This window comes from Oncorhynchus masou, chromosome 12 (genome assembly GCF_036934945.1).
Source record: "Oncorhynchus masou masou isolate Uvic2021 chromosome 12, UVic_Omas_1.1, whole genome shotgun sequence".
In the NCBI taxonomy this organism is placed as follows: domain Eukaryota; kingdom Metazoa; phylum Chordata; class Actinopteri; order Salmoniformes; family Salmonidae; genus Oncorhynchus; species Oncorhynchus masou.
In genome coordinates, this window is record NC_088223.1 from 49,840,302 (window position 1) to 49,862,455 (window position 22,154).

General features: G+C 41.8%; 3 protein-coding genes across 5 annotated transcripts in view; all 3 read left to right on the forward strand.

Moving 5' to 3' along the window:
- Positions 1–7,352: 7,352 nt before the first annotated feature.
- On the forward strand, positions 7,353–11,657 carry znrd2 (zinc ribbon domain containing 2). The gene is made up of 4 exons (XM_064980944.1): positions 7,353–7,428; positions 8,352–8,503; positions 10,248–10,332; positions 10,781–11,657. Exons 1-4 carry the CDS (start codon positions 7,413–7,415, stop codon positions 11,224–11,226), a joined length of 699 nt encoding a protein of 232 aa, XP_064837016.1. The 5' UTR covers positions 7,353–7,412; the 3' UTR covers positions 11,227–11,657.
- A 288-nt stretch (positions 11,658–11,945) lies between these two features.
- Positions 11,946–16,205, forward strand: fam89b (family with sequence similarity 89 member B). The gene is made up of 2 exons (XM_064980945.1): positions 11,946–12,977; positions 15,364–16,205. The coding sequence occupies exons 1-2, from the start codon at positions 12,726–12,728 to the stop codon at positions 15,646–15,648; spliced, it is 537 nt and encodes a 178-aa protein (XP_064837017.1). The 5' UTR covers positions 11,946–12,725; the 3' UTR covers positions 15,649–16,205.
- Positions 16,206–18,784: 2,579 nt separating this feature from the next.
- LOC135550285 (EH domain-binding protein 1-like protein 1) overlaps positions 18,785–22,154 on the forward strand; it is a 28,325-nt gene continuing 24,955 nt past the window's right edge. For all 3 annotated transcript variants that reach the window (XM_064980946.1, XM_064980947.1, XM_064980949.1), the window contains exon 1: positions 18,785–19,435. In XM_064980946.1, coding sequence (XP_064837018.1) covers positions 19,332–19,435 — 104 coding nt within the window. In that variant the 5' untranslated portion in view covers positions 18,785–19,331. The remainder of the gene's footprint in view (positions 19,436–22,154) is intronic.

Here is a 22,154-nt window from a genome sequence, read left to right on the forward strand (position 1 = left end):
CCAACTTGACACAACTGTGGGAATCATTGGACTCGACATGGACCAGCATCCCTGTGGAACGCTTTCGAGGACAGATTCAATCACAAAGACGAGGGAGCCTTCCCAATGCTTCACAAAGAAGGGCACCAATTGGTAGATGGGTTAAAAAAAAGCAGACACTGAATATTCCTTTAAGCATGGGAAAGTTATTAACTGGCTTTAGATGGTGCATTAATACATCCAGTCTCTACTCAATGCGAAGATACAGGCTTCCAAGTCCTTCCTAACGGAGTTGCCGGAGAGGAAATAAACCCCTCAGGGATTTCACTGGTGATTTTAAAACAGTTAGAGTTTAATGGCTGCTATTGTTTTTGTGTCATATAAAATGAAGTAGAATTGCGTGAAATGTGTTTATAAAATACCAAATGTTTTCAGTGCAAAGAAAGAAGAAATTTATGTAATACATTATAGCCTATAGACTAGGCTATAGGTGCTCAGACATGCATTGAACATTATTTTTTTGCAAACGGCATTTGAGTTATATTATTAACCTATATTATGACTATACAATCTACTCATCACCTTATGAATATAGGCTCTTACATAAGTCTGCAAATGCAATTGTCACACTCGTCGAAATGATTGGACCAAGGCGCAGCGTGCAAAGAGTTCCACATATTTTTAATAAATTGAAACTCTCCAAGCACAAACGAACCGTTACTGGTGTGCACACAGGTAACTAACTATCTGTCGACAAGATCCCACAAAGCACAATGAGGAAATGGCTGCCTAAATATGAACCCCAATCAGAGACAACGATAAACAGCTGCCTCTGATTGGGAACCATATTAGGCCATCATAGAAATACAATTCACCTAGATGACCCACCCTAGTCACTATCACGCCCCAACCAACATAGAGAATAAACAGCTTTCTATGGTCAGGGCGTGACAGCGATGATGAATGGAATGCTTTATTTATGAAGGTGCATTTTTATTGTCAAAATTTGCTTCCCCAAACTTGAAACTCAAGCGTGGCCTATGGGCTGACCAGGTCACCAGTGTCTCAGGCAGTGCAATAGTTTACTGGTGGAGGAGAAAATGATAGTAAGAGTGATCCTGAATGGTGCTGTGGAGTCTTATCAGGCTATTTGTATCTGCTGGCCCTCCACTGCATCTCAGCAGGCGACGCCAGCACCATTCTCTGCTGTAGCCAGGCCTTCATCTTCCTACTCTCCTGGATCGGTCTCAACGACCACTTAACATCAAATCAAATCACATTTTATTGGTCACATACACATGTTTAGCATATGTTATTACGGGTGTAACGAAATGCTTGTAATTATTATTTAAATTCTTCGTGGGTGTAAGCAGTGGCGAATTTAGGTATAGGCGACATGGGCAGGCGCATAATAATATAACAAAATAAAACTATTCGGAATGGTTACATTTGAGCAATCGGTTTTCTATTGTTCATTTGCACGTCATGTCAATGATATCATGTCACCATGGGGGACTGTGGGTCAATTAACCTCGTCAGAGTGGGCACTCTGATTCTAGTTTGTGAGCTAGGCAGGCTACTGCCTGGGAAGGTCTCCCACTCAGAAGTATGAGAAGGGAATGGAGGTGGGGTCGGTTGACCTCAGGTCTCCCCACTGGAAGCCCGAGGTAGGGGGAGCGGCGGAATCTATCAAAAAGCGCACCTCTGGGCCTCCCGGGTGGCGCAGTGGTTAAGGGCGCTGTACTGCAGTGCCAGCTGTGCCACCAGAGACTCTGGGTTCACGCCGAGGCTCTGTCGTAACCGGCCGTGACCGGGAGGTCCGTGGGCCAACGCACAATTGGCCTAGCGTCATCCAGGTTAGGGAGGGCTTGGCCGGTAGGGATATCCTTGTCTCATCGCGCACCAGCGACTCCTGTGGCAGGCCGGGCGCAGTGCACGCTAACCAAGGTTGCCAGGCGCAGGGTGATTTCTCCGACACATTGGTGCGGCTGGCTTCCGGGTTGGATGCGCGCTGTGTTAAGAAGCAGTGCGGCTTGGTTGGGTTGTGTATCGGAGGACGCATGACTTTCAACCTTCGTCTCTCCCGAGCCCCGTACGGGAGTTGTAGCGATGAGACAAGATAGTAGCTACTAACAATTGGATACCATGAAATTGGGGAGAAAAAGGGGTAAAATTCACAAAAAAAGAAAAGCGCACCTCTAACTTTGTACAGTACTAATGCAATTAGTTGTGCAATTTAGTTTGTGTTCTCTTCTTTATAAGTGTGTTATTCTATTCGTGTACTTGTGTGTTATAGGATTTGTGCAATTTAGTGTGTATTTTGTTAGCAATAGCGTAATAGTGTAATAATTTGATTCTCTTTTTTATTTATATACCACAATTTGTTTCTATTTGTCTTTGTTACTTATTTTGGATATTTCTGAGTCTTATTTTTGGATATTTCTGAGTCTTATTTTTGTATATATTTGTATATTTATATAGTTTTAAATGTTATGATTATTTATTTGTGTTGTTCCAAATGTCTGAATGAAAATTACAGTTAGTGCAGAATGGTGGTGGGGGGGGGTTTCACCCAGGGAGCCATACAGGCTAGAACCTCCGCTGGGTGTAAGGATGAGGGCATCACATCTGTTGGTGCTGGATGAAGGGGAGGATGGACATTGCCACACAAAGCATCTATAGATTTAGATATTCACTCGAGCATCGACACTCGCATCAAAGATTCCATTCAATTTTCAACGGTATAGATTTCCCTTCACACCTCGGGTGCATTCAGTATGACAGAACGGTGTTCAACGTTTAATTCAATGGAAAAGGTACTGTACTGAAAGACCAGTTGAAGAACGGCCAATTAGAGCACACTGGAAGAAGTTAAGCAAAACGAAAGCTACATTTAAGAAACATATAGTTTACTTAACTGAAGTTACTTTGAAAAACTACTTTGTGATAAAATAATCATATCTAAATCTGAAATATCATTGAACAGATCATTCTGGAGACAGATGTTAAAATAATGTTTAATTTAGCCTATTAAACACAAAAACTATGTATCTAGTAAGAATTAGGAAGGCCTGATGCCGGAAAAAGAAAGGAAATTCTTCCTATTTTATTTTTGCAAAAGAAGTATTGCGCAGTTCCAGTAGTTAGCTACACCGCTATATGGCAAAAAAAGTTATGAACTACTGAAAACACTACCCACTGTAAATTTCAATTTAGTTCAACTTCCACCAAGCTACAGCAAAATTTAGTTGAACTACGTGATTATGGTGGCCCAAAGGGCGATTGTGTATGGTGTTTAGCAGGAGATTGCAATGTATAATGATCACACCCGTATTGATCAGGCCACACCCACCCAACTCAAATACCTCAAAAGCTGCACAGTAATGTAAAACTAATTTAAATGGTAATTTTGTAAAACATTTTACTGCAGCATACAGTAAATTATGGTGCATTGTGGGGAAATGTTGTGGCCAGGGAAAGAATTGCTGTTTGTTGAATGGTACTGTATGTCCATCCCACAGAATACAGTACCGTACTGTATTTTTGGAGCTAGTTCCACCCATTAGTGAGACTGCTGTACCAATTTAACTGGTATGTGGTCGTAGTAATGCCCCATTAATTTAAAATGTATAAGGAACACATTGGTGTGGCAGCAAGTCTTAAGCCTTTAATGGTTGAGCATTTAGCTCTTTTGGTCTGTGTTGCCCTTTAGTTGCTGCCAGTTTAGAAGCCTTTGTTATAATATTAGAATATTCATTGATATTCTGTCATGGGTAAGCACATCACTGGGCAGCCAATCTGTTTTCACAAATCCCATGTATACTGAACAAAAATATAAACGCAACATGTAAAGTGTTGGTCCAACAAAAAGTTTATTACTCTCAAATTTTGTGCACAATTATGTTTACATCCCTCCTAGTGAGCATTTCTCCTTTGCCAAGATAATCCATCCATCTGACAGGTGTGGCATATCATTACACAGGTACACCTTGTGCTTGGGACAATAAAAGGCCACTAAAAAATGTGCAGTTTTGTCACACAACACAATGCCACATATGTGTGCAATTGGCATGCTGACTGCAGGAATGACAACCAGATCTGTTATCAGATAATTTAATGTTAATTTCTCTACCATAAGCCGCCTCCAACATCGTTTTAGGGAATTTGACAGTACGCGGAACCACGCCAGCTCAGGACCTCCACATACAGCTTCTTCACCTGCGGGATCATCTGAGACCAGCCACCCGGACAGCTAATGAAACTGTGGTTTTGCACAACCGAAGAATTTCTGTACAAACTGTCAGAAACAGTCTCAAGGAAGCTCATCTGCATGCTCGTTGTCCTCACCAGTGTCCTGACCTGACTACAATTCGACGTCGTAACCAACTTCAGAGGGAAATGCTCACCTTTGGTAGCCACTGGCACGCTGGAGAAGTGTGCTCTTCACGGATGAAGCCCGGTTTCAACTGTACTGGGCAGATGGCAGACGTGTTGGCCAGCAGTTTGCTGATGTCAAGTCAACATTGTGAACAGAGTGCCACATCGTGGGGTTATGTTATAGGCAGGCATAAGCTACGGACAACGAACACAATTGCATTTTATCAATGGCCATTTGAATACACAAAGATACCGTGACGAGATCCTGAGGCCCATTTCTGTGCCATTCATCCCTCGCCATCACCTCATGTTTCAGCATGATAATGCACAGCCCCATGTTGCAAGGATCTGTACACAATTCCTGGAAGCTGAAAATATCCCAGTTCTTCCATACTCATCTGACATGTGGCCCGGCCATTGAGCATGTTTGGGATGCTCTGGATCGACGCGTACGACAGCGTGTTCCTGTTCAATATCCAGAAACTTCGCAAAGCCATTGAAGAGGAGTGGGACAACATCCCACAGGCCACAATAAACAGCCCGGTCAACTCTATGCGAAGGAGATGTGTTGCCCTGCATGAGGCAAATGGTGGTCAGTGTGTTGGCAGCAGCCACTCAATGTTAGTGGTGGCTGTTTAACGGTCTGATGGCCTTGAGATAGAAGCTGTTTTTCAGTCTCTCGGTCCCAGCTTTGATGCACCTGTACTGACCTCGCCTTCTGGATGATAGTGGGGTGAACAGGCAGTGGCTCGGGTGGTTGTTGTCCTTGATGATCTTTATGGCCTTTCTGTGACATCGGGTGGTGTAGGTGTCCTGGAGGGCAGGTAGTTTGCCCCCGGTGATGCGTTGTGCAGACCTCACTACCCTCTGGAGAGCCTTACGGTTGTGGGCGGAGCAGTTGCCGTACCAGGCGGTGATACAGCCGGACAGGATGGTCTTGATTGTGCATCTGTAGAAGTATGTGAGTGCATTTGGTGACAAGCCGAATTTCTTCAGCCTCCTGAGGTTGAAGATTCACGATGCTGTCTGTGTGGGTGGACAAATTCAGTTTGTCTGTGATGTGTACGCCGAGGAACTTAAAACTTACTACCCTCTCCACTACTGTTCCATCGATGTGGATAGGGGGGTGTTCCCTCTGCTGTTTCCTGAAGTCTGTATTAACAGTTATGTGAAATCCATAGATTAGGGCCTAAATCATTTGTTTCAATTGACTGATTTCCTTATTTGAATTGTAACTCAGGAAAATGTTTGAAATTGTTGCATGTTGCGTTTATATTTTTGTTCAGTGTAATTACAGTCAAATACTGTGAAAACCTCAATCCCTTCAATTAATTTAATTAATCCATTCATTTATTACGATAACAGTAGCATTTGCTTTTTTACAGTACAACAGGGTCAATGTATTGTAATGTGCGTCTTTACACAGTACTTGTTTTGATACTGTATTTAGACTACAGTTGTTGTACTGCAAAATGAAATACAGTAACTTCAAGCCAAACCCCTTTGCAGTGTGTTAAAAAAGTCTGAAAATGAAAGTGCCAATATTTGAGGGTTATGAACAATAGAGAATGATAGAGGTCTATTCTTTGTACTGTATTTGTCCCATTACGGCGTCTGTGAGCGCGCAGCAACGCCGTTGAGGCCATCTCCGTTTTTGGCCACTTTGAGTCCTCTAACTATCTCTATGTTCTGAACACCTCCTTAGTGGTGTGGTCATATCTCGACGGGAAACAGCTTTGGTGATATTGATTTTTTTTGCTAACCCTAACCCTTTTCCTAACATTAACCTTATTATTCTAACCTGCTACGCTAAATCTCCTAACCGGCTGCATAAGTTCTCCTAACTAATCACAGGAGTGGTTCTGGGAGTAGGCTCAGCGTCAACCACAGCCCTCGCCCGACACAGGTCATCGCCCGACTCATTCATGGACACTAGACTTCTTCCTGTTCAGAACAGGAAAATCTTAACTGTTGTGGCGGGCAGACATATTTGTGTGTTCGTTGTTTTCAGGTGTCTTTTAGAAAGTGAGTGGGAGAGATGCAGCCGGGTGCGGCAGGTGTTTTGCTGTCCTATGTGGGGTACTGTGGAGTACTGGCCTCTAACCCACTACATCCTCGGGGACACACTGTGCGTGAAGGCCTCCCTGCTCCTCTGCAACACTCCACTGCTCATTTCTGTCCAGATATTAAATTAGCACATTTTTCAATCGTATCCCTCCCCTCTCATCATCAGCTTTTAATGTGTTGGTGAATCTAGGAAGTGTGCTTGCCTACTCCACCCTTATTTCTCTTGGAATGTTACCAAGTATCCCAGCTAATACAGGTACAGAATAATTAGATGTATCTGTTTAAATAAAACCCCACTAATAAATCAAGAGAAACAATGGTGTTTCTTCATACATGTTTTCCTGAGGTCATTGTTGGCATCTCAAACAGCATTCCACTATGGCTGACCCCTACTGTATCTCTGCGGGGCTGTCGCTGCAGCCCCACAGCTCAGCCAGGTCAGAGTGGCTGCAGTAGCTATCATCGTGATGGGCTACCTCACTGTTGCTCCCAGGAGACTGGGATGACAGTTTTGTCCACTGGATAGAGGGTTTGTAGCAAGGAGGATGACAAGAGGACAGCGTGGTTGGAGATGATGGAGGAGCAAATGCAAAGCACAAACTAGCAGGCATTTCTGCACTAACTTGATGCTTCGGTTGTACAGGGGAAAAAATGGTGTCATAGTCTCTCGAACAAAACAACAAACATTCAATGCATGTCTTTAAGAGCTGAAGTTCCAGATGGCCATATGTTACAACATTGTGGAGAATGGATTATATGTTTCTAGATAGCGTAAAAAAAAAAAATCGGTATTTCTCTATGCAGTATTTTTAAAATTTTACTTATCTGATTTTTCTCCAGTTTATGAGATGGCTGTGTTCTTCCAGTACGAAAGGTGGCGGTAGCGGAGCTCAACCGTTACACCTTAAAGTTAAGTCAGTGCACGCATGTGTACAACGTTTTTTTGGGGGAAGAAACGGCGTGCAGCAACCAGACATAGCAGTGGAATTATGGCACTGAATGCAGGTAAATAAGACAACTTATTTTCTTAAATACTCATGATTTATTTTGGTTGGCGTTCTCACAAGTTTATTTTGCTAAGTGTCTTTCAGAATGCCAGACTCTCACGTTTTTGGGAATTAAAGTTTTGCCTGAAAGCCCACTTTGACAGCTAGCATGGTTAGCTTAGCCAGCTAACGTTAGCTAGTTGGCTAATTAGCTTGCCAGCTAGTTGTTTTGGTCTACCGGTGTCTCCAGTTCAGTTAGCACAAACTGACGTCGCGTGATACTTGCTCGCTAGCCATCGAGTTAACTTAATTATCTAAAGTTTTATTATCAGCAGCTAACATTATCTAGGTTAACTGAAATCGACTATCAGTTTGATAAGCTAACTAATTTAGCTAGCTGCGTGATGAGCAAGCCAGCACTACTGTAGGTGCTTTTAGTAACGCGGGTGTATTGCACAGAAACAGTCCGCTAGAAGTGAAATACAATTCAGTTTCAACTTAGCTACTGTGTCGGTGGGGGAATTGGAGACATTATCGAAAGGGCGATATTATTAAACACATGTTCCAAACGTGGGTCTGTTGTAGACCCACTTCCTCTCTGCTTACCGCTGCTCTAGAGGCGTCACTACAGACACCCTGGTTCGATTCTAGGCTGAATATAACAACTGGCCGTGATTGGGAGTTATATTGGGAGTTCTATAGGGCGGCGCACAATTGGCCCAGCGTCGTCCGGATTTGGTCGGTGTAGGCCGTCTTTGTAAATAAGAATTTGTTCTTCACTGACTTGCCTAGTTAAATAAAACATTTAAAACATCTAATGTATGCAAATACACACACGTCTCTGAAAACAGCTAGCCAGCCTGCTGGCTGTGTCCATATGACTGAGTTCTGGTTGCTTTAATGTCGGTTTACTCCTCTCATCCACCATGGTTGCCCTGTCAGATGATGATGACTTCGAGTGGACACCCCCTTCAGAATCTGAGATGAAGGTTATTCATGCTCAGCGGGAACGACAGGACAAGATAAGCAAGCTCATGGGTGCCTACCTCCTCAAAGGCTACAAGATGTTAGGAGAATGCTGTGAGCAATGTGGGGTGAGTGGGGGATAATCCAGACCTACCCAGTTAATACACTGCTCAAACAAATAAAGGGAACACTAAAATAACACATCCTAGATCTGAATGAATGAAATATTCTTATTAAATAATTTTTTCTTCACATAGTTAAATGTGCTGACAACAAAATCACACAAATTATCAATGGAAATCAAATTCATCAACCCATGGAGGTCTGGATTTGGAGTCTCACTCAAAATTAAAGTGGAAAACCACACTACAGGCTGATCCAACTATGTCCTTAAAACAAGTCAAAATGAGGCTCAGTAGTGTGTGTGTGTGGCCTGTATGACCTCCCTACAACGCCTGGGCATGCCCCTGATGAGGTGGTGGATGGTCCCCTGAGGGATCTCCTCCCAGACCTGGAATAAAGCATCTGCCAACTCCTGGACAGTCTGTGGCGTTGGTGGATGGAGCGAGACATGATGTCCCAGATGTGCTCAATTGGATTCAGGTCTGGGGAACGGGCGGGCCAGTCCATAGCATCAATGCCTTCCTCTTGCAGGAACTGCTGACACACTCCAGCCATATGAGGTCTAGCATTGTCTTGCATTAGGAGGAACCCAGGGCCAACCGCACCAGCATATGGTCTCACAAGGGGTCTGGGGATCTCATCTCGGTACCTAATGGCAGTCAGGCTACCCCCCAAAGAAATGCCACCCCACACCATGACTGACCCACCGCCAAACCGGTCATGCTGGAGGATGTTGTAGGCAGCAGAAGGTTCTCCACGGTGTCTCCAGACTGTCACATCTGTCACGTGCTCAGTGTGAACCTGCTTTCATCTGTGAAGAGCACAGGGCGCCAGTGGCGAATTTGCCAATCTTGGTGTTCTCTGGCAAATGCCAAGTGTCCTGCACGGTGTTGGGCTGTAAGCACAACCCCCCACCTGTGGATGTTGAGCGCTCATACCACCCTCATGGAGTCTGTTTCTGACCGTTTGAGCAGACACATGCACATTTGTGGCCTGCTGGAGGTCATTTTGCAGGGCTCTGGCAGTGCTTCTCCTGCTCCTCCTTGCACAAAGGCGGAGGTAGCGGTCCTGCTGCTGGGTTGCCGCCCTCCTACGGCCTCCTCCACATCTCCTGATGTACTGGCCTGTCTCCTGGTAGCGCCTCCATGCTCTGGACACTACGCTGACAGACACAGCAAACCTTCTTGCAACAGCTCACATTGATGTTCCATCCTGGATGAGCTGCACTACCTGAGCCACTTGTGTGGGTTGTAGACTCCGTCTCAGGCTACCACTAGAGTGAAAGCACCGCCAGCATTCAAAAGTGACCAAAACATCAGCCAGGAAGCATAGGAACTGAGAAGTGGTCTGTGGTCCCCACCTGCAGAACCACTCCTTTATTGGGGGTGTCTTGCTAAATGCCTATAATTTCCACCTGTTGTCTATTCCATTTGCACAACAGCATGTGAAATTTATTGTCAATCAGTGTTGCTTCCTAAGTGGACAGTTTGATTTCACAGAAGTGTGATTGACTTGGAGTTACATTGTGGTGTTTAAGTGTTCCCTTTATTTTTTTGAGCAGTGTATATTTGCCACATGTTAGCCAACATTAGATATAGTGAGATCTATAACTAAATATATTTATTATGTTATGCTAAAGAGATTTATTAATCTTGTATTTGGATGTTTTAGTCAGCATCTAAGTAGCTTTACTAATAAGGGGTATGACATTAGGTCTTGTGTTGAAGAATTTGTATTTTGTGCTTCCAGACGATTCTCCTTCAGGACAAGCAGAAGAAGAACTACTGTGTTGCATGTCAGGAGCTGGACTCTGATGTAGACAAGGACAACCCAGGTAAGAGTCTGTGCAGGGTTAGGATCATTTCTGTTATGAGTAGGTGAAAGAGTTGCCTGACGACTCATCCTGAATTGAATTCCACTGCTCTGTTGATCGCTCTATACATTCAGTCATCCTCGAAGTAGTTTGTGCTGATGTCAAAATGAGAGATGTTGCTCTGGCCCAAACCATTGGTTTTTGGGTCCAATCAGAACAGTCAATGTGTTAGCATTCTATAAGACGTCCGTGGGGAAAGCAAATCCAGATTCATCGTGGAGAAGAAACACCATTGGGCATGGCGTTTGGCTGGAGTGATGTGTATGGGTACTAATGCTAGGAAAGGAATTTCCTTATTTTATGCCAGGCCCTGATTATGAGTCATAACTTATGACTCGGTTTGCAACTAAACTTTCTTCTCTCATATCCTTCTCTTCCCTCTTTTGTCTTACTCTCCTCTCACACTCAGCTCTGAATGCCCAAGCTGCCCTGTCACAGGTCCGAGAGAGACAGCTGGCCTCTCAGCCTGTCCCTCAGGCTAATGAAGCACCCTCCAGCGATGCCCCCCTCTCCATCACTGGGCAGCCCAGACCAGAGCACTGTGAGGGGGCTGCGTCAGGACTGAGAGGACCTCTACCTCCACCAGCCAACCCCTCTCCTGCATCCACCGTGACCCCCAGCTTCCTCCCTCCGTCCACCCCTTCCATCCAGCCAGTCCAGGTGCCAGCCCCCCTAGTAGCCCCTGCACCTCACCCAGCCCTATCCAGTGCTGAGGAAGTAGTGCTGCACAAGCTGCGGTGGGCCACACAGGAGCTCCAGCACTCAGCCTCAGTAGAGGCCAGTATCCAGCTGTGCAGCTTGATCCGCAGCTGTGCAGATTCACTGCGCAGCCTGAAAGAGCTTCACCAATCATGAGACTGAACTGATGGCAATTCTAAAAAATAATAAAAAATAAAAACAGAAACGAGGCATAAACACACACTCAGTCACATAAGCAACACCGGAAGTCATAGCAGCTTGTTTCCCTTGCAAAGGTTTTTGTGACAAGTTGAAGCTGCTTCGCCTCTGCCGGTAAAGGTTATTGTAATAAACTTGGACAACTGTCTGCATATGCATACTTTGCATTTTGAGGGCCTGACCTGTAGTTATATTTTGTTTATGCATTGCTGTTACTTTTTATTTGCAGTCTTTGTGGATGCAGGGTAACGTTTTGACACAAACTTGCATGATGACAATGGGCACCTCTGAGTGGTCGAATATCTTGAACTAAATATAGTTGAATGGTGTTTGACTGGTTGGTATTAATGTATGTCAATTGTTTATAAAATCAGAATTTATCCACGTTATTCATTTCTCTGTGGTTATTACTTCATTTTAAAACAATTTTCCATATAATGTAATTGTGTAGTGTTGTAGATACAGTAGCAATTTATACTAGATGAAATACTTAATATTCTGTATTGTGGTAGTAGTGAGAGTTTCCTTAAGTGTTGAAGCACTTGGGATGTTTTTTGTAGGGAGTAGTTTTTAGTGTCATAATTATAACTTGTATTTTGTTTGTATAATTGAAAAAAAAATGGAATAGAGTAGAATTTGAGGTAAAGTAGCTATAAACAATATTTGAATATTCAGTATTTATGAATAGCAATATTTTGTGGGAGTTTTCAACGTGTTTTTTGTGTGTCTCGATGTCTAAAGGCATTTAGAAATTTGAATTTGGTATTGCTAGGATTACATCAAACACTGGCATCCACATAGGATAGTTGAGTTCCTCAGCGTTATTGTTCCTAAGGACATCCTCCTGTTTCCTCTATCCCCAAATATAGTGAGTGGTTTTGACAGCGGTGAAGCGCCTCGCTGCGATGAATTGGGATGGGGCGGGGATATTATCGAGGGGCGAGGTTGTCAGTTGAGACAAAGGAAAGCGTTTTGGAGAAGAAGGAAAAAAAACAAGGAAACGAGGAATAAATTAATCTTGCTAATAGATTTTTTTTTAAACATACGATAATGTTTTCATGGTCAAAGTAATTTTTCATCCACATAACGATGGACGCTGTGTGCTCGGCTCCTCTAATGTACTATTGAGGACTCGTTGGAATTACAATAATAGGCATGAAGGTGAACCGATTTTTTTTATTGAAACAATGTTGCGGTAGACCTATTCCCTCTTTACATATACAACATTCTGTTGTAACTAAACGCTCATTGTCGGTAGAAGTAAAACGCTGATCTTAGGCAATCAACGAAGACTACTATTTTGAAATCACATACGTGATAGTGTTCTTCCATGATTGAATTTAGAATTTTCTATACGATTGAATATTTCTGTCAGTTATATTAGGCTATATAATTAAACGCGCGGCAAGTTTGTTTTTTTCTTTTTCAAAAAGAGATTGATGTAGAGGTAGAAAAAAATGAATGGGTTCCAGTCCAGTCCTCCTGAATGTCCAGGGAGCGTCTCTTCAATCGAAGGACTACCCCCTTTGCCAAAAGGCCTCAGCGGCATCCTCAACTCCAGTGGTGGCTCATGGAGAGACATTGAAAAAGTATACAGTAAACGGACACGCATTCAAGCCGACATCAGCAAGTCGAGAGTGAGCAACTCTCTTGGCCTCAGCAAGCCTCCAAGTCTGGATGCAGCGCTCGCTGTGCTGCGCAAAGAAATGGTATGAGGAAAGCCATTTCTGATAGCTAAGACCCTGAAGACAAATTACTATCTATATATGAGGACACCGTTATTTTGTCGAACCGGACCTCAGTCGGGGTATCAATTTACTGTAGTATAGTAGAATACACAAGATGCAATTGTGAAACTTGGTTATGTATCAGTAGTTTTCCTCTTGTTATATGTCACTCAATTAGTCCATGTCAGTAATTTACATAGATTTGTAAATTGGTCTAGTTAGTGTAAAGTTCATGGCCGAATTACCCACCAGTGCAACTGATTTAACGTTTCCTTAATAACTGTAAGTCAGTTGCACAAAACATGTTATGTGAATTCCCCCCTTAAATGAAGGGAAAGGGTTAAGGGTGGCCATGAGGCCCCTTAAACGCTTCATTCAATATGAATATCAATGTGTAAACAGCATTTGTGGAGGTGAATCTGTCTTTCATCTGTTCTGGTTACAAAAGGAAAACATCAACCAGCTAGCTAACGTTACTTAGCTATCTTAACAATGGAAGGTGCACAATCTATGGCTACAAAGCTAGTTAGCTAGCTACTATGTAAACTAGCTTGAAATACTAGAAAGTAATATAAAACAGTAACTACAAGAAATGTGGTTTATTATCCTGTCTTGATTGTAGAATTTCTATCTTGCTATCTCACAAAATAAGAGCCATCTCTTCGAGGAGGCATTTAATCAGTGAACCAGGCTGTCTCCATGGTAACCAGATACTCTTTCTGCCATACATGCCTTCAAACTACTGTAAAACCCCTTGAGTATGCCATCACTAGTCGGCTTCCACCCGGTTACACAACCCAGCACCTTCGAGGCTGCTGTCCTAATAACATATACTTGGAATCACTGGCCACTTTAATAATGTTTAAATAATGTTTACATACGGCTTTACTTGTCTCATATGTATATACTGTATTCTGTTCTACTGTGTTTTAATCATTGCCACTCCGACATTGCTCAATCTAATATTTTTATCTTTCTTATTTGCTCAATCTAATATTTTTATCTTTCTTAATTCCATTCTTTTACTTTTAGATGTGTGTGTATTGTTGTGCTTCTTTTTTTTTTGGTTGGTACTACTGTATTGTTGGAGCTAAGAACACAAGCATTTCACTACACCCAGAATAACATCTGCTAAATATGTGTATGTGACCAATACAATTTGATTTGATTTGACCTAAGGTAATATTTGAGGGGCTCTATGCAACACCCTTAAACAATTCCCTGAGGTAAGGTAAAGTTATTCCTTAAGGGAAACCCTATAGATGTTTTATGCAACCTGGCCTTGACCTCCAGGGAGCACCCATTGATTTTGTTAGTCACTGACTCAGAGATCAAATTAACATGGCAAAATGTGTAGAATTGCAGGAAATTACCTTTAAAAACTGCAAAAATGTGTCACCACCCCATGGCAAAATGTGGACAATTGAACTAAATTATCTGTAAAACTGCACACACACAAAAAGTAATGTAAAGCAAACATATTTGTTTAGCTTTTGTTAATAAAATACTTTGTCTAATAACATAGGTCCCGCTGTATGTAATAAATTATAGTTTTTAATCCTAGTGCTGAGTAAATGTGAGTTAATGTGTAGTGGTTAACTGTATAGCTAATAGGCTATGTGTTTGTAGATCGACTGAGGTTAAAGGCCATGAAGCCCTTTATCTACTTCCTCAGAGTCAGATAAACTCTTGCATACAATTTTATGTCTCTGTGTGAAGGATACTTGGATACTACTATTATGTCTCTGCGTGAAGGAAGTTGCTAACTAGCCTTAGCACAATGACTGGAAGTCTATGGAAACTGCTAGCATGCTAATAGATACCATAGAATTCAAGTAATTGCGCTAAGGCTAGTTAGCAACTTCCTTCACGCAGAGACATAATAGTAGTATCCAAGAGTTCATCTGACTCTGAGGAAGTAGATAAAGGGCTTCATGGCCAAAATCCTGAAGTATCCCTTTAATGAAGCTACAGCAACCAATGTGATAATGGCTGGGGAAATTTTTGCTTGTTTTTGCTGTTGTCCAAATAGCATTTTAGTTTTAACATTTTATAGAAATTAATGAATGCAATTTAACTTTCTTAAAATGTCATACCCCCACTTTCGGACCTCACTAAAACTCAGACCCTGGCCACAGCCCTGTTTGTCATATACAGCGACAGTTTCATTTGTCACTGATGCTTTTACTTTGGATATTGTAAGCAAATACATCACATTTCAAACACAATTATTCTAGAAAACTACTAGAAGTATTATGCAATATTTCATTTCCAAATAGAATCATAGCTGCTTCTACACAATTGACAAAGTTGCTATAGTTCATGTATGAGATGATTGACACAAGTATCTGTTCCTCTTGTGTCCTAGGTGGGCCTGAGGCAGTTGGACATGTCTCTGCTCTGTCAGCTGTGGTCTCTCTATGAGTCTATCCAGGAGTATAAAGGAGCCTTCCAGGATATCTCATCCTCTCTGCTTTCAGAGAGCACCTTCACTACAGAAAATGGTTACTCTGAGGGAGAGGAGGATGACGAAGAGGAGGACAACGATGTTGACAATGTACCTAGGGATCCACCTGGCACTTCACTGACTCTCCAGCCAACTCAAAACTCTCGTGACCAATGGATCAAAGAGTCTTTCCACATCCCCTTATAAACTTACAAATTTTTTCTCTCAATATTTACATAATATTAACTGTTCCCTGTTCTGTATAGCCTTTATATTATGTATTATACTGGTACCCACCTAGGCTATTGGCAGCAGGACATATTCAAACGGGCACCATTCTGATCTGAACTGTCTTCATCACACAAGGAGCTGACATTTTCTACAACAATCTTGTAATTATACAATTTATATTCAAAAGACCTTGCTAATATATTTGGACTGATTGTGCCCATCTTGAAAAGAAAAGCCATACAGTATTTCAGATAGCTGATGAATTGAAGGCATTTGAATTTGGTGTCATTTGTTACCTACGATTGGATTGAAGACTGGTTCAGTGGCAGTGTCTGATGTCAATGGCTTAGGATTGTTAATGCCTTGTAATTTTCTCCTACAATTTTAAGATTGAATGTGGTCTTAGACACGTAGCCACATACACACAAGCCTGTATTACTCGTTTTTGTTTGTTGTGTATGCGCAGTTTATATGTTTAACTTTTTATTTTATTTTTTATATTGGCCCCAAAATAAAAATGCAATGGTAACAAATGTCTCATTACTATGTCTCATAACTCTACTTCATTGGCCCGGGCTAATGGATCAAGCTCAGCTGTAATGTATTGGTTTGGAAAGGGTTGTTGACTTACTCTAACCACTAGATGGCAACATTTGTTGTGCCTGAGAGATGTCAGCTTTTGGTCCATTCTGCTATTGCAAACCTGAAATATTGTGCTTCCCAAAATTAAGCCAGAAAGACCTTCAGCTTCAGAAACTGTGCTATAGTTCATGTTTTTCTGGCTCATAGCAAAGTATGCAACTTGTTTCTAACTATGCCAAACTACTATGTCTCACAGAAGGCAAAAACGTTTCCTAGAATTATATGTGGATAAATTTGGTTAACTTTCAGTGGCTGTGCTGTTGCATGTTTTGGTTCAGTAGATCACTACTCTCCCACTGTCTGGCCAGTATAAACAAACCATTCCAGCCACACACAGTCTTATTAGGTAATGATCCTTGTTCTCTTCCTGGGGGAGAAGGAGGAGCAGCCCAGAACACAGGCGCTGAAAAACATTTAAATGGATTTACAAATGCCATCATCATGCATTCATTACTACAGAATTAACCCCGAACATCTAATATTTCTACTTCTTGAGTGGTTGAAAGATAATTTGAATTAAAGATTTAAAAAGTAATGTTTAAACTTGAAACACCCTTTACATGTGGGGTAAATGAAGGTGAATTAAAGGGATACAAGCAGGGCATCCCAGGTAACTTATCTTGCCATCATATTTAATGTAAAACATTGCCCCAGTGACTTTCAAAGTTGTAAGGCAACGCATATCTATTTTTATCAAGGTCAACATCAAGCAATATAGCATTGGCCTACCAGTAGGCCAGGCCTATTGTTGTCTCCACATATTTCCTTCCATTTTCTACCACATGTCCATGTACATCACACAGACATTATGCCAGCATAATGGAATAATATCTGTAACCACAGTGTAATAAGTATATTAGTACACATGCAGTCAGACAGTACTTGCTACTATTCATTTGGATTCTGTCTTCAAAGAAAACATACAAAAGGTCAGAGGCAAGTACTGCTCAACTGCACATAGTAACTTGTGACAGGGTAATTGCAGGAATAGATTAAACCTATACCTTTAAGCAAGCTACTTTACAGATCCACTAACCACCAGGAAATGACTAACTGAAAACAGGATGCCCCCTACATCCCTCAGACATCCATCGTTATTTTCCTCATGGCCGCAGTGCAAGGCCACAATATCCCACCCTTTGTTTCTATTTTTGTAGTAACAGTCTCTGATATCGTATTACCATTGGCGGTCAGTTCTCATTTCATTTCACTACTCATATAGCAACAGAACATTAAAACAAGGGTGAGAGCTTTTACAACCCTTTTAGAAATTCCCATGTGTTTCTATAAATAGGCCACAGATGCTATGGATATTGTTAGACACAACAAGGTGGCCTGTCTGAGGACCCTTTTAAGTCTGGTTGGCCATGGACATAAATGACCAGTATCACCCAGTTTTAATAACTTACTCTTAGTGGTTTTGTCTGCGAAATCTGCATTCAAATCACTTTAGATCTCAATTTCTCAATTGCAAATGTCAGTGGCCTTATTTCTCTCAGACACTGATTAATAGTGAAGTGTTTACCACCTGAGTCACAGTAAATGACATGTTAAGTCATGACTTGCACATCCGAGATCAAGGTGGGTTGAGTTAGGAAAATCTCAGCTCTAGCCAGCTCTCTACTCAGCCCTGAATACTGGAAACAGTATATATATATATATTTTACATTCCCTGTGTTAAGTAATGAAGAGTTTTGAACATACTCGGGCACAATGAAACTCCTAACATCAACAGAATGCCTTGATATTTTAGAGCCTGTGATCGTGCCTCCTGTCTCTGTCAGTGTTGTTACTAGACTGTATTGCAAAGTGGAAAGGAGAGGTAGGCCTACGCGTAAGCTGCTGCTGGTATAGGGATTCTAGTCCAATGATGATTCTAGGTCACTGATGAATCACACTCCTCTATCCCCAGCTGCCTCTGTCCATCCATCCCTCATCTCCTTCCTAAAAATATACTCCACACAGCAAGGGAAAATCCCTATGCAAGGCTACTCCTAATACGCACGGTGGGCCAGGGCATATTTCCTCATGGAAACTCATGCATTATCTTATTGTACAATGTGTCTTGACCCAAACTGACTGACAAAACCTTTTAGAGAAGTAAGGAAATGAAATGCTATTCCTAAAATGTAAATAAGCCATTTTGGATAAAAGTGTCAAATAGGCAAGATAACTTTACACATGGCTTCAATGTATCTTGCAGAATTTCTAGGATAGTTGAGTGAACAATTCAGCATATAGTATTCATTTTGAATAAAGTTCAGCAGAATTGGATTAGTTGGATTCGTCTGATTCACCCTTAATGTCTATGCTCTTCACTGGCCATCATACTGGCAGTGGCAGCGTGCAATGGACCAATCCAAAGTCTGAGGAGTTATAGTTGTTACCATTGCTGTACCAATAGGCAGAAGATAGAGACAACTTTGCATACTGCCGCATCATCAATGCTTTGCATACCGCTCCCCTTCTCTATCTGCACCACACAGACGCAACAAATGATAGGCTACCACTTGGGGAGCGTATTCAATTTACTATAATCTATAATGTAAAATGTGTCATGGTGGCTTTATCGGACAGTTTTCTATCCCTGGCTGGCTGGCTGAATGATAACTATTATATACCTAAACGAATTGTCGACACGGACTTCCTTGGGAATAGGACTGACTACCTGTTGCATTTTTTTTTTTTTTTTTGCTTTTCATATTCGAATCATGTGGAAGTGTTGAGATGAGGACGAAAGTGGATTTCGTTCCGCGTATAAATTGTTAAATAGTGAGGCTACCGTAGTTTCGTGCCACATGTTTTTTCTTCAATGCGTTTAGTTGATATGGCGACAGTTGACTCAACTCGATGAAACTTCATCGGCGGCGTGTCCCTGTTGAACACGGCAGCCTGAAGACATCGGTGTCACGCACCACAAACTGTCATTGTACAGCCATCCGTAGGTTAGCCGACGTTGAAAGGAGAGAGAAGAGGAACTTACTTTTTAAAAACTTTATTATTACCTCAACTAAATTATGACTTCTGTTTGGAAAAGATTACAACGCGTTGGCAAGAAAGCGTCAAAATTCCAGTTTGTGGCGTCCTATCAAGAACTTGTGTTGGAATGCACTAAGAAATGGTAGGTTATGTTATTGCTTTAAAAGTAACTAGGCTACTTTTCACAACATCCCATTGATGCACGTCGTCTGAACTGCTCCCATTACGGGCGTTTCTTCTTGTAATATTTCTATTTTAAAAGTAGGTTTCCGCAGCCTAACAACATGGCCACTGTTTATGCTTCATGTCAAATAACTTATTCCATTATTTGATCAAACCCATAACGGGCCCTAGTCCGTCATTACAAGTGACACTAGTTACACTTTCAGGAAGGAGATGTGGTTCGTTGTTTCCTCAGCCTGGTTGCAACCTTGCTGGTCTCATATACTAGACTTAACATAATAAACGCAAAACCGGGACGCCTAAGTTAGTACCGGGAAACCTAATTACGTTTGGTAGGGTTACTTAAAACATAAGGTTACTTAAGATAAAGCAGGGGTGGATGTGTGTGTGTATAACGTGGACGTCCAGCAACCCAAAAATTGCGTGTGTTTATCTCATCACTGACAATTTTAGCTAATTAGCAACTTTGCAACTATACTGAACAAAAATATAAGCGCAACATTTAAAGTATTGGTCCCATGTTTCATGAGCTGATATAAAATATCCCAGAATTTTTCCATACACACAAAAATCTTATTTCTTTTGTGCCCAAATGTGTTTCTATCTCTGTTAGTGAACATTTCTCCTTTGCCAGATAATTCATTCACCTGACAGGTGTGGCATATCAAGAAGCTAATTAAACAGCATGATCATTACACAGGTGCACTTTGTGCTGGGGACAATAAAAAAGCCACCCTAAAATGTGCAGTTTTGTCACACAATACAATTCCACAGATGTCACACGTTTTGAGGGAGCGTGCAATTGGCATGCTGACTGCAGGAATAGCTGTTGCCAGATAATTTAATGTTAATTTCTCTACCATATGCCGCCTCCAAAGTCATTTTAGAGAATTTGGCAATATGTCCAACTGGCCTCACAACCACATACCATGTGTAACTACGCCAGCCCAGGACCTCCACATCCGGCTTCTTCACCTGCGGGATTGTCTGAGACCAGCCACCCAGAGAACTGATGAAGTTGAGGAGTATTTCTGTCTGTAATAAAGCCCTTTTGTGGGGAAATACCGATTCTGATTGGTTGGGCCTGGCTCCCAAGTGGGTGGGCCTATGCCCTCCCAGGCCCACCATTGGCGGCCTGGGAGGGCATATGAAATCCATAGATTATAGGGCCTAATTTCAATTTACTGATTTCCTTATATGAACTGTAACTCAGTAAAAATCGTTGAAATTGATGCATGTTGCATTTATATATTTTTTTTCAGAATACTTTTTAGCTACTTTGCAACTGCATGTTAGCTAATCCTAACCGTAACCCTCTAACCCATCTCCTAAACTTAACCCTACCTTTAACCCATAGCCTAGCTTGATCGAATCCCCGAGCTGAAAGGTAAAAACCTGTCGTTCTGCTCTTGAGCAATGCAGTTAACCCACTGTTCCCCGGGCGCCGAAGATGTGGATGCCGATTATGGCAGCCCCCTGCACCTCTCTGGGTTGGGTTAAATGCGGAAGACACATTTCAGTTGAATGCATTCAGTTGTACAACTGACCAGGTATCCCCCTTTCCCTTACCCAAGCTAACGTTAGCCACCAAGGTAACATTAGCGTTAGCCACCTAGCTAACGTTAACCACAACAAATTGGATTTCGGATGATATCATCCGTTTTGCAAATTTGTAGTATATTTTACGAATCGCAATTCGTCACATGTCAGACAAAATGAATGATGGACATTCACAGCACAGATTAATACATACCATAGCATATCATACGAATTGAAGAGTCCCGAATTACAGCCCAGGTTGGTTTCCTCTGATACAGTAATATGAATAACAAGCTCATCGAGCCCTTACATTTCCACGTTTACTTTAGTGAACCTATAGTAGGCAGTAGGCAATGGGCACAGGCCTACTGCAGCTTTTATGCACCCAATAGGCATCAATACTCCTAGCCTACTACATCACTGTCAGACTGATTAATGACAGCCTTTACTTCAGTCCACTCAACTGGCAGGAGGATCTGGATCATTATGATTATGATGCCCTGACATGACCAGATACTGGGTAGCAGGGCAATTGTTTTCCAGAGTGATATAACGTTTAGCTTTCCTTTTTACACCACAATTGAATTTGTTGGTATTTATTCATTTGTGTTGTTAATAAGGATACCTGTGTTGATGTCATCGGTGTTGACATGTCATCAATTACCCTTTGATGTTAAGCAAAGAGGAGAAGAGCCTGGGTCAAAACCTGGGTCAAAACTGGGTCAAAACCCTACTAATTGATGAAATTAAAACAATAGTGTCTCTTAGGGGAATACTAAAGTTAGTTGGCACATTTATTTTCCATTAGCCGTGATAACGGGGATCTTTCAATGAGTGTCTGAGTTGCACCATAGTTGGCTATACAACGACGATGTAGTTTGCAATCAGGCCTGCCAATCATGCCACGTTCTTGCTTATCTTTTCATGTTGCAACAGAGCAATAGTATATGCTATTGTGTACTGTACAGTAAAATAAATTAAAAAGGGAAAGGGGGATACCTAGTCAGTTGTCCAACTGAATCTATTCAATTGAAATGTGTCTTCTGCGTTAGTGTGATTAGATCATTATTTCTTAATAGATAAGATGTAGACTTAAATAAAGACTGTTTGAATCTGATACAATATCCATACATAATCCT